Here is a 17,258-nt window from a genome sequence, read left to right as displayed (position 1 = left end):
CATGCAAATGCAAATAAAGAACAGTGAGGGCGAGCAGACGTAAGTGTGACATGCCCTCTGCAGATGTGGCCTATGCTGAGTAGGCCACATCTCCAGATTCATCTGGTTCCAGACATATGTCTTTTAAATGCTTGACCCCTAAGACAGAGATCCATGCTGATGCTCATCACATGAGGCACAGTGTTCATGGCCTGGGCTAATTACCACTAATGTGGGGGAGCAAACAGTGTGGGGCACCCCTGCAAAATCCACAGTCAACACCAGGCTATAACAAGCTGGTAAAACTAGCATAGGGATTTCCTGTTATAGTGGGTATAAGGCTGAATTCCATAGATAAAACAACCCCCCCCCCCCTCCACACACACACACCTAATAAAAACTAGCCCCATGCTGAGGGAACTGGGCTCTTTTCAAAAATCCTGGGTGAGGGTGTTGGGTAATTATGGAAAAATGTAAATAAATAGTATTTTAATATGTGGCACTACTCATCACACCATTGTCTGGCAACCATGCTGGTGTTTGTAAAGAAACACTACCACCACACCGATGTATGCCAGATTATACTGTTCTTTGTAGAACTAAAATTGTCTGGCATCCAGGTCTGCTGGGATCTGTAGTGCCATATAGTAATGTGCTAGCAAAATACACACAGTCCTTTATTTTAAATAAACACTTCCCCAATCTCTCATTTTCCACTTTATTGTACTCTTAAATCCTTAGGGATCTTCTTCCTCCTATTTCCATCTTCTTTGCATCTTCTTTCTTTTTTCTTCTACAGGAATTGAATGGTTAAAAAACACTATAGATGACACATGACTTGTTACTTCCAGAGGTGTGACACAAATGTCAAGTCAGGGGCTTGTCCACAAGTACCCACTGAAGTGCATTTTCGCTCTGATTGGCTATAGCTTGAGAAAGCCTCTTTGATTGGCTATTTGTGTATAGACCCTACATGGTTTATTAATGATCTTCATTGTATCAAATTTTGCAATATGCAGTTTTTTTTGGGCCATTGTTTTACATTTGTTTACAATTGTACATGAGACCCAATGTGCTTGTTTTATTCAGTAAGAAATAAAAATAGTTAACCTTTGATCTTAGCAAGCATAAACATGAAAGTTATTAAGATAAAATATTCTGTTACTAAATAACACTTATTTGATCTTAAATAAACAATACATTAATGACCATAACTAATGTATTTGTATCTGTCCTTGTGCAGAGTGCAAACCATGTAATATTATCCCATATTATCTACTAATTATAGAATGTCAGTTATTTAGGTTTTGCTATGAGACAGCAATTATAAATAAAAGTATGTGTAGTTATACACATCTAATAATGAAGTCATGTACATAAATGTTATCTCTTTAGTCATCCTATTTATTCATTTAAAGAATCAATATGAAGCATACAGTTTAGAATGATATCATAGAATGATTATAAATCTATACTTAATGAACTGGGTGGGCAATTTGAAAATACAGTGCCGTGATACATATCTACTATTGAACTTTACTATTGCTTTCTGTAGCCTTACAAAGTGCAGAGGTCAATACTAGGTGGGGCAAAACGGACCATGCATTTCCTACTTACTAAATCTAAAAAAGGCAAATTAACCTTAAAAGATTTCAAACGCTCCAAACAAAAGTATAATATAGATGAATCTATGAAAGATCAATTTAGTAGATGGGTTTTGGAAACCACCAAAAATATTTTCACTTGTCTCAATGTCCGAAGCTTGCTCCTATTTAGTTAATGTAATATCAGTGGGCGCTTTAAATATTCAGCCTTAAGTCTCAACAAATAAATTAACTACTCAATTAAAAACTTCCCACCTCTATGGCACATACAAGGTTATTTGGAGTGGAACTGACACCTCCAGCATGTCGTCCTAATGTCTGACGATTCTATAAGTAGCCTGTAATGGAAAACTGCATAGACAGAGCTTTCCTATTCATTTCACTACATACACTCATTTTAATGAGATTTCCACATATAGCGCACATGCTGGTAATCCCATTGAAATTAATGGGCACATTAATAATAATAATAATAATAATGGGAAAATCTCCAAGATTGGTGAACATGACTTTTCTAAATCATTGGATATCACTAAAAATTGCTGCTCTGTGGATTAGAGAGCTGGGACAAATAATTCCTGTTTTTATGGGGTCGTTTACTAGTGTTTTTTTATTTTATTTTGCAAAGGGTGAAGAATTTTTCAATAAAACACACTGACTCCCACTTCCCCCATATCTCTTTTCCATCACCTAAATGGGGACGAATATATCAAGTAGTTTAATGTCCATTTGGATTTTCTTTCTCTGCATCATGATAAATAATTATGTAGTTGATAAACATAATCACTTCTTTGTATATTATTGTATAATACTCCTGAAAAAGAACATTAAATATAATATAATATTCTGTTGTTTTTAAGGTGCACCTGGAACACCTGGAAATCCCGGACTACCAGGTACTGTATATAACGAGGTCATTCAAATGTGAGGCTTATAAGTCTGCTGGTACAGATATTGTCATTTTATTTACAGGACTTATTCACAGTTTGGTGTATTGTAGTATTAACCACTTTGAAACTGTACTCTCACTTTATAGACTAACTATGTCAATTGACTTAGGTGAGAACACCTTTTTGTTATCAATGTGTATCTCGTGCACATCTATGTGTCCCCAGATTGTAAGCGGATGAGAATAGAACAACAGATCATCAGAATAGCAGCACACAGTATATCAGAAGATGAGTGTGTTGATCTTGTGGCAGGTTGTGACTTGCCCACTCGTATGATTGTATGGCCATGTTATGGTATCAGGAGGGGAATGAATGAAATCAGGGGGCCACAGACTAAGAGTCTAATAGTGGAAGGACAACACAGACGCCTGTCAATCTTATTTATGAAGATTTCGATGTTAAACATACCTCTATATAAAGTGTTCATTGTACATTTCAATTTTTACATTTAAAATCTCAATCATCTAGCTTCTCATCTCTCTAATTGTACATTTACCTTATCACTGCCCATAACATTCATAACATATACCTTATTTTGTAGGTCAACCAGTTTCTGGACCACCTGGAGCACCTGGGTTTACAGGAGACAGGGGTGAAAAGGGTGAACCTGGATTACCTGGGTTATCTCTGCCGGGACAGAAGGGCAGAGAAGGGCCAACTGGACCTTCTGGATTGCCTGGACCACCAGGCATAATAGGTAAGGAAATTAAGTAATTGTTCATTGGGAAGTTTTTCTCATGTGTACAGTAATCAATCTATTGATGTTTTTAGTAAGTTGCCCTGTAGATAAAGGGTCCGAGTCATTAAGGAGAAAAGCATAAAAAATTAGTAACTTTGCAACTGGACAAAACCATGTTGCACTGTAGGGGGAGGTAAATTTAAAATGTGGGGACGGATTTATAGTTGGGATAGGGCATCTCCTAGATCAACTTTAAATTTCAGTGTAACCATAAAGCTATCAAGTATTTGTGTGCTAGATGAAAAAACAGCCAGTATTTAACTTATGTGCAAAATAATAAACTAATTTGCACCCCTTGCATTGTAAAATGGTTTGTCCCAGAGAACATTTACTCCTTTCTTTGCCTTAATGACTCAGGCCCAAAGTCTCTAAGACCTCTGAATAGGGGAGGGCTGGCGAATTTTAGCCCAGGGGGAAAAACTCGACTCTGCAGCCTAATAGGAATATTTTAAAGGAAAAAAATGAAGGTGGGCCAGTGACCTAGCCCAAGGTAGCCCACTATGGGACCAGCCCAGGGGCAGATGTCCTCTTGCCCCCCAGCCCAACCTGTTCCTGCTTCTGAAATTGTGCAATTGGAGTTTTAGTAGCACAAAATTTAATTTAGGCCTTCAGTACTGTTACAAAACTGTCACCAATTCAAAACTCAGTAAATATAATTTAAGGCTACTAAAATGTATTATTTACAACTTTCTGAACTTTTTTTACAGTGTAAAAGATAGTTAATGAAGAACATTGGAGTGGGTGGTAGGGACCCTTAAGGAAGGGCTTACCTGGGGCGTCTGCGCTTTGTTTCGTGGTTAAGAGGGTTGGTGCTGCCTTGACGGATGCTCCGGTTGTTCCAGATCCGGTTTTTGTCGGTTGTTTCTTTGTTTTTTCCGTGGCGCGTCCTGTGGGGAGATAAGAAGGGGATAGGGAGGGAGAGAGAGGGGAGGGAAAAAAAAAAAAAAAAAAAGGGGGGGGGGGGGAACAGGCGAAACAGTATACACGAATTTGGCCTTCTGATGGCTCTTCTAGAGTGGGAGATGTTTATAGCTCCTTTTGCAATATGTTTATAGCTGTTTTGTCTTGTTTATAGCTCTAGTGCCGTGTATACTGGGGCGACTATGTGGGTATGTAGAGTAGTAAACTCTAAGGGGTGGGCTGGGCAGTGGGAGTTACGGTGCCCGGTTCCAAGTGCTTTGGTAACTGGGCAACCAAAGCACTTGGAACCGGGCACCGTAACTCCCACTGCCCGGCCCACCCCTTAGAGTTTACTACTCTACATACCCACATAGTCGCCCCAGTATACACGGCACTAGAGCTATAAACAAGACAAAACAGCTATAAACATATTGCAAAAGGAGCTATAAACATCTCCCACTCTAGAAGAGCCATCAGAAGGCCAAATTCGTGTATACTGTTTCGCCTGTTCCCCCCCCCCCCCTTTTTTTTTTTTTTCCCTCCCCTCTCTCTCCCTCCCTATCCCCTTCTTATCTCCCCACAGGACGCGCCACGGAAAAAACAAAGAATGAAGAACATTATGTTGTCGCCAAATAAAATAGTGATAGAGTGCTTCTCCATTATTTTTCTATATAAACTCCACTTACTCCTTCCCTGGATAAAAACAAAAACACAGACTTTCCCTTTTTACAGCACATAACGTTTTCCCCTCAGTTGACTGTAAATAAAAGCCAACGAAGCTGTACTTTTCAGAGTTGATGTTCATTGATGAGACACCCCCACCTATCATACATTAGTTTGTCTATGTACTTACATTTGATATTTTATGGGTCATGGGTTTCCAGTTATTTTGTTGTAGTGATAACTTACAGTGCAGTAACTTTTCATTATCATAACAAAAGATCCAACTGAAGAATGCATTCCTGGACAGCCTGGTGAGACAGGATCGCCTGGAAATGCAGGTCAACAAGGATTCCCAGGAGAGAGTGGACAGAAAGGTATGATTTTCTTTCTACATATGTCCCCAAATATGTCCCCCTGTTGTCATCATTGAACACAAATAGACTTATCACCAACTGTTGCTCAGTGATGGAAATCAATTTGTTTTTGTTATATTGCTTCAACATTATTAATGATCTAGAAATAACTTTGGCAGAAAGTTACTTAGAAGTCTGAATGTAATCCAACAAGTTGCGGCTGCAGGGTTTTAAGTTCAATCATCCCAACTGGAATGCGCTACGAAATTTGCTGGCGCTATATAAAGAAATGATGATTATGATGATGATTAATCATTAAGACAGGAGATGCAGAATGCCAGGGACTACATATAATACTAAAGTTTTGTGATAGAAAAGGGTATTTTGTAGAGGTACACTTCCCTAGCTCTGCTTTTGCTTTGATATTTTGTGGAAAATAAATGTCACAAAATGAGGAAATGAGTTCTTTCAGAACGCTTCACTCAGATTGCTGCTCAAATTAATCCTGTAACAACCATACACTAATTGATAGAAAATAAATAGAAAAAACAGTAACAGGAAATATTCAGGCGCTATCATTTTCACATAGACTAGGTGGATGACATATATAAGTATAATACTTATATTTTTTAGATGAATTGGACAGTTTCAAGGAATTCCACCAGAGCAGTCCACAACATGTAAAAGATGCAATACACAAATAATAGTGCAATACTGTTAATACTGGAAATATCTTAATTCAAGAAATAGGATAGTAAAAATAGGTGATCCAGATCAGTCACCAAAGTGTAAATCCCCTTTTGGAGGAGAACTTACAAAACATAAGATTGTGGTTATGAATTCAGAAAATGAAAATTGGTGCGACACCTTCTATCCTGATCTCTCCCACACAGGTGTTGTGCTTACTGTATTAGATCTTGAGATTCACGTATATATAGTCTTTCTGTCCTTGATAGAAGCGATGTCATACAAATAAGTCTCCTAATCAAATAGAGTATGACCCAAAATAAAACTAGAAATAATCTAGTGCAATATGTTATGTAAAAAACCAAAGTCTTTAGTTGATAACACACTAGACATAAAAAATTATATTTTTAAAAAGCACACATATGAGAATTGCAGGTACTCTTTACGGATAAAGATATATGTCAGGTACAAGATAATAATTCACTCCCGGGACATTTGTGACAGCCAGCACTTCTCTTAGATGTTTAAATTCCCAGTAGGTACACCTGTAGTAATGTACTTGCACTGTCCAACGCATGTGAACCCAATATGAGGGTCTTTATAAAGGTAAGAAAAGTTTTGTGGAATGCCATTCCGCATTGTATTTGTAAATTTGCATTTCGTAGAATGTATAGTTTATGGATAGAGCTAGGACAATGATTGTCAATTCATTCTGCTGCGTGCAGATAGGTAAGACTGGATATATTTAAGGCCAACCTCTGCTAGTGGAATGTGCAAAATCTGGTGGCAAAATGCACAACAAGGCAAATATTTTGTGGAACAGTTGTTGAAAATTTCACTCTTTACCTGGAACCATTGTCCAAATGTGATACCGCTCTAAGGAAATAAGTTGCATTGTGTTTCCCAAAAAGTAATATTGAAACTCCCTGCAAAACATGTTTCAGCACTTTGAGAGAACAGTACTATGTATGGTAGATGGACTGTACACAGCCCATGCGTACTGTGCTTTGTGGATCAAAATACTATGTTCACTTTCCAGATTAAATGTATGAATCAGAAGCATCTGCCATCTCAACAGTGATAACTGTCAGTTACATGGGAAAAAAAATACACTGTTGTAGTCTAGATCAGTGTGTCTCAAACCCAGTCCTCAGGTCCCCTAGAAGTGCCGGTTTTCCAGGTGACAAGGGAAATAATTATACCACCTGTGGATCTGTTACAATGTGTCAGTCAGTAATGATACACCTGTGCTAAAGCAAGGAGATATGGAAAACATTCACTGTTCGGGGTCAAGAGGACCAGGTTTGAGAGACAGTGTTCTAGATGGCAAATATAATCACCTTTCATCTTTAATGATCTGTCATAGTCCAAATTGGATAGTCTGTGAGAATCCCAGCTTTTGCATTTTTTCATGGCGTTATTTGTCGCGAGCGAGTGAGTTGTTTTTTATGAGGATTTATTTATTTATTTTTATTTGGAGTACAACTTATCAAGCATGTAGGAATAATGATAGTTATTTCCATTGGACTATGTTATATATCAAGAAAGAATAAAGAAATATTTCATTTTCTTTTTAAGTGGTGAATGTGGGGTGGGGGGGGGGGGAATTATTTATCCAATCAAAGATAAATGGAAAATTGTGTGTGTTCGTGTGTGTGTGTATTTTGCTCTTTTGGTATAATGTGAAGGGGATTTAGGGATATCTGTCCATTATACTAGGATCACTGTGAGTTTCTCTCTTGTGAATTACCCCAACCACCACAGTCCTTTCCAGAGCAGGGATGTAACCTTTGGGAGGACGATGGGGACTGTTTTTTTGCAGCCCCTACCCCATAGAGATAATAGGCCTGCACTGACCAGATTGAGGCTGGTTTTCACTAAATGAGGAGGACCACAGGCTAGGGAAATTATCCCTGGGGTGTGTAGTGCTGACACTGGTTGAGGATTTGGGAAAGGGGCATGCTATCCCTATTTTCATTGTTTATTCATTTTAATTACACAGTGCAGCATCTGTGGTCTGAGCAGGGATAACTGTTAATCCCTTGTAATTTTCCGCTATTCATCTGTGTGTGTGTTTCTTCAAATGACAGTCAGTTACCTCTGCTCAATTCATAGATGCTGTCGATTCATTAGTTTAAAATTAAATTGGTAAGTGTTTTAATTATCTATTATCATCAGCATCTGTCATTCACTGTGAACTATGGTTCTCACATGACCACATATATTTACATTGACTGAACCACAGATCATGCGCTTGGTCATGTTATTACAAGTAAATCTTATTAATGATCTGGTGTTTGTTGTTTATTGCTAACATTATACATACATATTACACTGCATGGGCTATACGGTGTGTAAAGGTTCTTCCAGCAGGAAATAAAACAGTTTGACTCGTACTAGATCTATGTTTTTTTACTTTCCAGGTGACAAAGGAGAAGCCTGTCCAGCATGTGACACAATGCCATCACCACTTCCCGGGCCACCAGGTCCTCAAGGTCCCACTGGGCAATCAGGTGAAATTATTCTATGTCCCTGTATGATTGATTGATTATGTTAAAAATACAACAAAATCTAACACCCACCACACACACACACACACACACACACACAAACACACACACACACACACACACACACACACACACACACACCATTTGAAAGACTCACCATAATACAATCAGAATATTCACTGTAATCAACTTTTGCGTGGCATTGTCGGGTCTATTTATTGAGAGAGTGCGGTGACAAACAATATGTATCATTGCAAATCGCTTTGCTTTTCTCAGCTTACTATATTATCATTGGTTTCTCTGGTGTTAACCATTTAATAAATAGCAAAAATCAGTGATAGAGCTTTTTATCGGCATTTACGCTGGCATTTTGCCTCTTCACCGCTTCTTTAACAGACCACTATATGTTGGTCAATAAAGAGTTGGATTTAGCATGACAACTTATGTCCTGGAAAAAGAAACCTTACTGAGTGGACATATATTACTAAGGGTTGGGGAGATACTCTTGTTAAAAAAAAACAAAAAAACATTTTCCAGTTTTACAACTAGGGAGAGTGCGTACTACAATATAAGAGAGTACAATAGGCACTAGACAATAATTAAATTAAGATATAATTTTAGATTTTGGGGTAAATAGACCACATTGGTTTGCAAATAACAACAAAATAGATATGTATACCAAAAATATGTGGTTAGAAGATGAAAGTGAAGCCGGATATCTGCAAGGTGACCAATGAGGGGTTTCAGTACTCCCTCTAAAAAGGCTGAATTATTTGTAAGTAGCTAAGTAGTTTAGTTAGTTTCCAGCATAAATTCACAATTTGATCACACTTTTGTGATAGTAACATCTTTTAACGCTTTATAATTTCTTAATATCCATGGCAAATTTAAGTATTTATGTGACCAATTAGAGCAGTGGACTCAATTATTAACTATTATTTACTAAACTTGTTGCTATATTTGATACCACATCCACATCCGCTCTTGTCCTTTTTGCACCTACTGTCTCTCATTACCCCCTCCCTCTAGAATGTAAGTTTTGTAGCATTTGATCCCGGGTCGTTTTCTAGGTTTTACCAGGTAGTTGTTGCTGCCTAATTCGAAGCAGCCTGTGAAGAAAGGTTCTAAAGATGGCGGTCCATTGTTAGGGCTTTTTTATTCCGCCATAGCTTTCGGAAATCTCACTGTATGTGTTCTCGTACTGCAGAAGTAAAAGGGGGATTATTCTTATTTATATTATTCTGCTAGGCTGTAGGGGGACACAGAACACCCCACCCAGGAATGCTCATTTTGTGTTCTACTGTGTGCCTCGTATTGTTCTTGTCGCCATGTTGGGCTATTGGAGAACTGAGGTGGAGCGGGCAGGCAGAAATCTTATAGAAAAGAGGAGGTCACCTTTATCTTCTGTTGCCCAGACTCTTATGGATGGAATATAACCCACCTTCTGTGTCCTCAAACTGCCTCATTAGTACAATTGTTATGTTGTTTGCTGCCTCGATTGTTTTTAAAAAATGTTTTTAAAAATATATTTTTTTGTCTTTTTCTTCAAGGTTCACCTGGACAACCAGGAATCAAGGGAGACAGAGGGGAATCAGGTTTTGATGGCTTACCAGGAGCACCTGTAAGTATTATTTAGATATGTATGTATTTTATATTCAAATTATGTGCTTAATTTTTCTGTAGTAAAATTAATTATATGATTTTTAATTATTGAGGAATTGGACATCACAATCATCAAACTAGATTAGTTATAGAAAGGGTGACATTTAGTCGTTTACATTGAGTTCAATGGCATTTGCTATATCTGTCTACTCCAGCCACGCACCCATGTTCTCCTCTGTATCACTACTGTTCCCAAACTCTGCAAGTATGGACAGTCACACAAGTTCATGTCAACTGCCTTACTTCCATGTTTAAGTGTATGTTTGAAAATCTTATATGCTTAGCGGTAGAGGACTCACAAAGAATGCCTTATAATATTTAAATACAGTCAAGTTTTGGGAATGTCACAGATATTATTTTTCACAAAGTCTTCTTCCTCAGTTTTTATGATGGCAATTTGCATATACTCCAGAATGTCATGAAGAGTGATCAGATGAATTGCAATTAAGTCCCTCTTTGCCATGACAATGAACTTTATGCCAAAAACAACATTTCCACTGCATTTCAACCCTGCCACAAAAGGAGCAGCTGACATCAGATCAGTGATTCTTCTGTTAGCACAGGTGAGAGTATTGACGAAAACAAGGTTGGAGATCACTCTGTCATGTTGATTGAGTTAGTGTAACAGACTAGAAGCTTTAAAAGGAGGGTGGTGCTTGAAATCATTGTTCTTCCTCTGTTAACCATGGTTATCTGCAAGGAAACATGTGCAGTCATCATTGCTTTGCACAAAAAAGGGCTTCACAGGCAAGGATATTGCTGCTAATAAGATTGCACTGATTTCAACCATTTATCGGATCATCAAGAACTTCAAAGAGAGGTTCAATAGTTGTAAAGAAGACTTCAGAGCGCCCAAAAATGTCCAGCAAGCGCCAGGACCATCTTCTAAAGTTGATTCAGCTGTGGGATCGGGGCACCACCAGTGAGTTTGCTCAGGAATGGCAGCAGGCAGGTGTGAGTGCATCTGCATGCACAGTGAAGCGAAGACTTTTGGAGGATGGCCTGGTATCAAGAAGGCTAGCAAATTGCCACTTCTCTCCAGGATAAACATCAGGGACTGATATTCTGCAAAAGGTACATGGATTGGACTGCTGATTACTAAGGTAAAGTCATTTTCTATGATAAATTCCCTTTCAGATTGTTTGGGACATCTGGAAAAACGGTTGCCCAGAGAAGGAAAGTTGACTGCTACCTTCAGTCCTGTGTCATGTCAACAGTAATGCATTCTGAGACCATTCATGTGTGGGGTTGCTTCTCAGCCAAGGGAGTGAGCTTACTCACAATTTTGCCAAAGAACACAGTCATGAATAAAGAATGGTACCAAAACATCCTCCAAGATAAACTTCTCCCAACCATCCAAGAACCATCCATGGCCAGGAAAGTCCCCAGACCTAAATCCCATTGAGAACTTGTTGTCAATCCTCAAGAGGCGGGTGGACAAACAAAAACCCACAAATTCTGACAAATTCCAAGCATTGATTAGGCAAGAATGGGCGGCCATCAGTCAGAATGTGGCCTAGAAGCTGATTGACAGCGTGCCAGGGCGAATTGCAGAGGTCTTCAGAAAGAAGGGTCAACACTGCAAATATTGACTCCTTGCATAAATTTAATGTAATTATCAATAAAAGCCTTTGACACTTATGAAATGCTTGTAATGTTACTTCAGTATACCATAGCAACATCTTACACAAAGGTCTAAAAATACTGAAGCAGCAAACTTGTGAAAACCAATACTTGTGTCATTCTCAAAACCTTTGGCCATGACTGTAGTTCTAGTTTGCGCACTGACAAATACTCCATTTCTACTTTTAATTGGTTTGTCTCTCTTCGCATAGTAATTAAAAGGAAGGAGTGGGCATAGACCAATTGTCAAGTTATGAGACCAGGAATGAAATCAAAATTTGGAATATTATATTTCCATAGAAGGTACATTTTAGAAAACGCGATCTTAAGGTAGCACCTTACTTTGTTTTCTTAGGGACCACAGGGTATAGCAGGTCTGTCAGGGAAACCTGGAGAAAAAGGAGCATCTGGTGAAGTTTATTTTGAACCAAGGCTGAAAGGGGATAAAGGAGATCCTGGTGTCCCCGGACAGCCAGGTTTTAATGGAAGAGAAGGAAGGCCTGGAAGAGATGGTCAACCAGGTCAGCCTGGTCCCAAAGGTGTTTCGGTATGTTTTGTGTTTATTTTTAACTACATTTTGCATGGTGTATTGTTAATTTTGCTGTCATTGTGGTCTGAAATATCCCCCAAAAAATCAATCATCAGTGCAAATCTATATATATTGCATATCAATAGGAATAATTGTATCAAAGGGGGTCTCCACTTTTGGAAAATTTGGAAAAGTTTTTACTGTCCCTCACATAGCAAATGGTGGAGAGGCAGTCACTTTCTGTAGATCTCTTTGTTATCTCTAGCTGGGAGCTGTAGCTAACAGCACAGGAGAACTGATCCAAATGTTCCCATTCAATAGAGCCAAATATATATTTTTGTATAGTATTTATTTACTGTTGTCTTAAACCAACACTACGATGAACTTTTCCTTTGCACAACACAAGAAAATACAGCTGACCCTGGTAAGCATCTCGCTAATCCCATTCTCTTGCTGAAAGGACAGTAGATCTAACTTGTATGTGCTTACCACAGAAAACCCTGACTAAAGACATCTAGCGGTACATTTACTAAACTGTGGGTTTGCAAAAGTGGAGATGTTGCCTATAGCAACCAATCAGATTCTACCTGTCATTTTGTAGAATGTGCAAAGTAAATTATAGGCTTTCTGGAACTTGTGGAACTACAGACAGGGCATTTTGAAACAGTTCTGCAATTGTTTTAAATTGCTTAACCACTGATACCATTGTAATCAGTGGGACAGGCAGTCAGCACCTGCTCAGCCAATCATAAGCGTAGAGCATGTACACTTGTGATTGGCTGAGTTTTTCCATTAATTTCTATGGTCATTGCATTTCAATTGGATTGCCACTTCTGTTGAAATGCATTGCCTATTCAAATAAATATGAAAAACTGTGATTTTGTTCGGTAGAGTGAAATCACCAACATTCACCTGAGTTTAAAATAAAACAATGTTTAATACATTGGAGAGTTTGGTCAATTAATGAAAAATTTACTAAAGGTGATTTTGAGTGATGTTTGTTTATGTAAAAAAAGGCGATTGATCTCCACCTGTCTCATGTTTTTCTTAGATTCCACCCAACTCTCGACAAATACAAAAACAACAATCGACACCAATTTCTTAACACCCAATAAGATTCCCTTTAAGATACCATTTTGTGCCTAAAATAATTATAAATATATGTGTGTGCGGTGACCTACAGGTTTTAAAAATAAATTTTTGTGTGGGTGCTTCCCAAAGAGTGGGTTAAGTTTTAGAGAAAAGTTGGTGAGGATCCCTGGGGTGTAAATGAAGAGAGAAGGGTAGGCTCCATTAACAAGGCCCAGTCCAGGTCTTCTGTTCTGCCAGTCTGACAGCACACTGATTAATGGTTGCACCTGTGAGAGGTATTTATAAAGATGTCAGTCTCAGCTAGCTCTGCCTGGGCGAAGGGACTGCAGAGACTCTAAAAGAGAAAGTCATATGTTTAGTTAGTGCCGGACAGACAAGGTGTTTATTTTGAAGTGTTCTTTATTTTTTTTCTGAGACCGGTTGTACCAGAACCTTGGTCTTGTGTGACTTCTCTGCTGCTGTACACTACCATCTACCCCAAAAGATGGCACCATTCCCCTAACTTGGACACAATATATATACTGTGTGTGTGTATGTGTGTGTATATGTGTATATGTATATATATATATATATATATATATATATATATATATATATATATTATGTCTGATTATGATGTTTTTTAACTCATTTAGGGAGCAATTGGGGGAAAAGGTGACCGCGGTCCACCTGGGGACAGTGGATTTCCTGGGATAGCTGGAGAACAAGGTTTTCCAGGATCTCCAGGAGCAGGACCAGCAGGACAACCTGGAGATAGAGGAGAAGCTGGAGTGCCTGGTTTCGAAGGCTTACCTGGTAACCAAGGTAAATATGATCATTTGTTGGATTTCAATTGTTCAAAACTAACAAAAATACATTACGAGCTTAAGTGAAATACAACCAACCCAAAATTGCCAATGATCTTGAGATAGTGTATTGTTTTCTTTCTAGGAAGTAAAGGTGAACCTGGAAAAGCCACTATTATAAGAGGAATCCCAGGCCCAATGGGAAATGCAGGTTCTCCTGGATTTCCAGGAGATTCAGGTATAGTAGACTATCTTGACCCTGTCCATCATCTTACCTTTTTAGTTCATTATTTGTTTTCTTAATGATTTAAACATTTGGGATGTCTAATAATTCACAAAGCCTACTTATAACCTATTTTGATCTGATATCATGATAAAATGGATGACATTTACATGCAACTAACAATATATGATTGGTTTACTGCCAGATTTGAATCAAAATAATTTTCTACACAGGATTAATACATCATTTTATGATAAAACAAGTTGATAGTAGTTACTAAGTCCATGCAGTATATTGTCCTGAATTTTGTGGTTGATACCTCCCCTTCCTTCACAATGGATCTTAAATTTCAGACATGTTCCTTTTTAATAATGTGAATATATTCTCATTTTGCTGATTTATATATTGTATACATCACTATTACCATTGTGCAATCATATTCTACCTCACACATCCTCTGCAGTAATCTTTATCTTATAAAAGGATATTTTAATTTTTTTGTTTGATTTATCTAATACATATATTTAAGGATACACATATTCCTGTTATAGATTTATGTACCCTGTGTGATGGTGCTTGAAAGTCTTCTTGCAGAGTTCACCAGGAAGTACAGTTGCCAGTGTTTAACTTCTCTTCCCCTTATCTCCTCACACTTCTATCATGTCAAAATAAATGTGACATCCTCTCACAATACAATATTTTGGCGGTAGTGGCAAGGGATCTGTGACATAATTTGGGTATGGTTTGATGATATTGGTTCGTGGCCAAGTCTGGAAAATATGATACAGAACAGGCAAAGAAGTAGCAGACACAACTCTGTAGTTTATTCATCATCTAGAAGGATAGTGGAACTATGTCTTTTATATACATTCCCCTGTGCTAGACATAATTAAGCAAATTAAATATTTTAGATTTCTTTATTCAACATTAATTATTTATATCTCAGTTGTCTTTGCTTATCCCACCAAAAACTGATTGCAACAGCTTTTATATCTTTAATGTAGTCTATGTCTAAAATACTGTAGTAAAACTCTTGTAAACTGTATGTATAATCTGCAGGAGAGAAGGGTGCTCCTGGATTTCCAGGAAGATCTGGGTTCCCTGGTGAAAAGGGTGAATCTGGTATTGAAGGTAAAGGAATTCCTGGGCCTCCTGGTGAAAAAGGTGAGAATCTCTATAATTTTGACTGATGTATATTTTGATATTGAATAGTTTACTACCATGAGTTGTACGGCGGCATATGCTATGTATGGCTCATTCAAGCTTATTTATTTAATTCATTCTATTCACCTTATGTGTTCTTAAGATTGTCTGTATGTTTATGCAGATTTAGCCATGTATTTTAATGTCATTGCCAAGAATCTTATATATAAAAATCATTGGTCTGTTTGTCTGTCCGGCTATGCATTATTACATCCCTGCACGGATTGATATTAAACCAACGTGAGGTAGTCCAGTTGGATCCTGACCAGGGGGTTAGGTCTCCGGTCGGACCTCCCATTGGTGTACGCTGGGCAGAACTTTGATCCATGGAGCCTGTTCTGAGCCTACATTCGGACACTTGTGCTCCAATTGGGATGAAACAAACACGAGGTGGTCCAGTTGGATCCTGGCCAGGTTTTAGAGGGGTTAGGGTCCCAGTCGGACCTCCCGTTGGTGTACTCTAGGCAGAACTTGAAACAGGGAGCCTGTTCTGGGCCTTCCACTGGATGGATTTGGATGACATCTTAGCTGCTAATTATTTTTTGAAATGTGTACAGTTACATCCGACTCATTGATAACTTAGTAGCTTGAAGATTTAAACCTGGGCAACGCCAGGTACTTCAGCTAGTGCTAAAATAGAAATGACAACAAGGTATTAGCATACCTGAATTTGATGCCAGCTTTGTGTATACAATATTAAGTAAATTACTCATAGGAAGGCTAATGTTTGATAAATAACCTTACATAATTATAAATGTTTATAATCATGTGTAGGACTGGTGATGAAAGGTATATATTATTCTTTTGCAATTTGTATTTGTAGTTTGTTAATTTTTGTAATATGAATTTCCAGGTTATCAAGGAATGGATGGCCCACGGGGAGTAGATGGCATCCCTGGTCAACCAGGTCGTGATGGTTTACCTGGCGTTGAAGGTGTGCCAGGACTGAAAGTAAGTAACAGTGCAGTGCTACAATGTAATGCTGCACAAAATAAATATAATAAAACTTAGGAAGTCAAATGCATTGTTATGTCATATGTAGTTATTTTACCTCTATATACCATTAATATGTGGAAATCTAGCCTGTTACATACATGTTGTATAATATGGATATATTTGCCTGTGTCCAGTCCATACCATATTGCGAAGAGAGATACATTATTGTGACAAATAGAAATCATGAGACTAGAATTATATTGTGATATATATAGATCGGGGTGTAGGAAGCTGGGTGCTGTGAAGGCACAGAGAAGAAGGTGATAGAAAGCAAGAAAGAGTAGAGTTTATGCGTGTTATAATGCCTACTCATTAGATGTAGCAACCAACACTAATGGCTGTTGTGTTGACAGTAATACAGATGGGTTCTGTTTATGATAAGTAGACACTACCATTCTGCATGCATTCTTTTTTTCTTTGATGTATAGTAGGTTATAATAGAGGTCACTTTTTATTCCATTATTATTATTATATTATTTTTCACTTTTTCCATCTCCCCCCCGTCATTTTTAACGATCAAAATTCCTAAAAATTCAAAAATGCATCTGAATACTAAAAATGAAAGTGAATACTGTAGTCTAGGATGAATGGGTGAATGGCTGATTAGCATGGCCTTTTTTTAAAAAAAAACAAACCATGTACATAACAGGTTATCATAGCAAATTGTGCAGGAGATGTGTGATGACATCATGAACTTTGTGAACTAAGCTGTGGTACCCAGTGCATGCAGTATAAAACATTACCTGGATCTCAGTTTGCC

At 38.0% G+C, this 17,258-nt stretch overlaps 1 protein-coding gene across 1 annotated transcript in view; it reads left to right on the top strand.

The window, feature by feature from the left end:
• Positions 1–17,258, top strand: part of COL4A1 (collagen type IV alpha 1 chain) — a 137,300-nt gene that overhangs the window by 85,711 nt on the left and 34,331 nt on the right. The window contains exons 20-29 of the mRNA XM_075200007.1: positions 2,444–2,479; positions 3,075–3,230; positions 5,114–5,209; positions 8,299–8,388; positions 9,936–10,006; positions 12,026–12,217; positions 13,927–14,095; positions 14,222–14,314; positions 15,359–15,463; positions 16,356–16,453. Coding sequence (XP_075056108.1) covers positions 2,444–2,479; positions 3,075–3,230; positions 5,114–5,209; positions 8,299–8,388; positions 9,936–10,006; positions 12,026–12,217; positions 13,927–14,095; positions 14,222–14,314; positions 15,359–15,463; positions 16,356–16,453 — 1,106 coding nt within the window. The remainder of the gene's footprint in view (positions 1–2,443; positions 2,480–3,074; positions 3,231–5,113; positions 5,210–8,298; positions 8,389–9,935; positions 10,007–12,025; positions 12,218–13,926; positions 14,096–14,221; positions 14,315–15,358; positions 15,464–16,355; positions 16,454–17,258) is intronic.

The sequence above is a fragment of the Mixophyes fleayi genome, chromosome 2 (genome assembly GCF_038048845.1).
Source record: "Mixophyes fleayi isolate aMixFle1 chromosome 2, aMixFle1.hap1, whole genome shotgun sequence".
NCBI classification, from domain to species: Eukaryota; Metazoa; Chordata; class Amphibia; order Anura; family Limnodynastidae; genus Mixophyes; species Mixophyes fleayi.
Note: the sequence above shows the minus strand (reverse complement) of the source record. Positions and strands in the feature narration are given on the sequence as shown.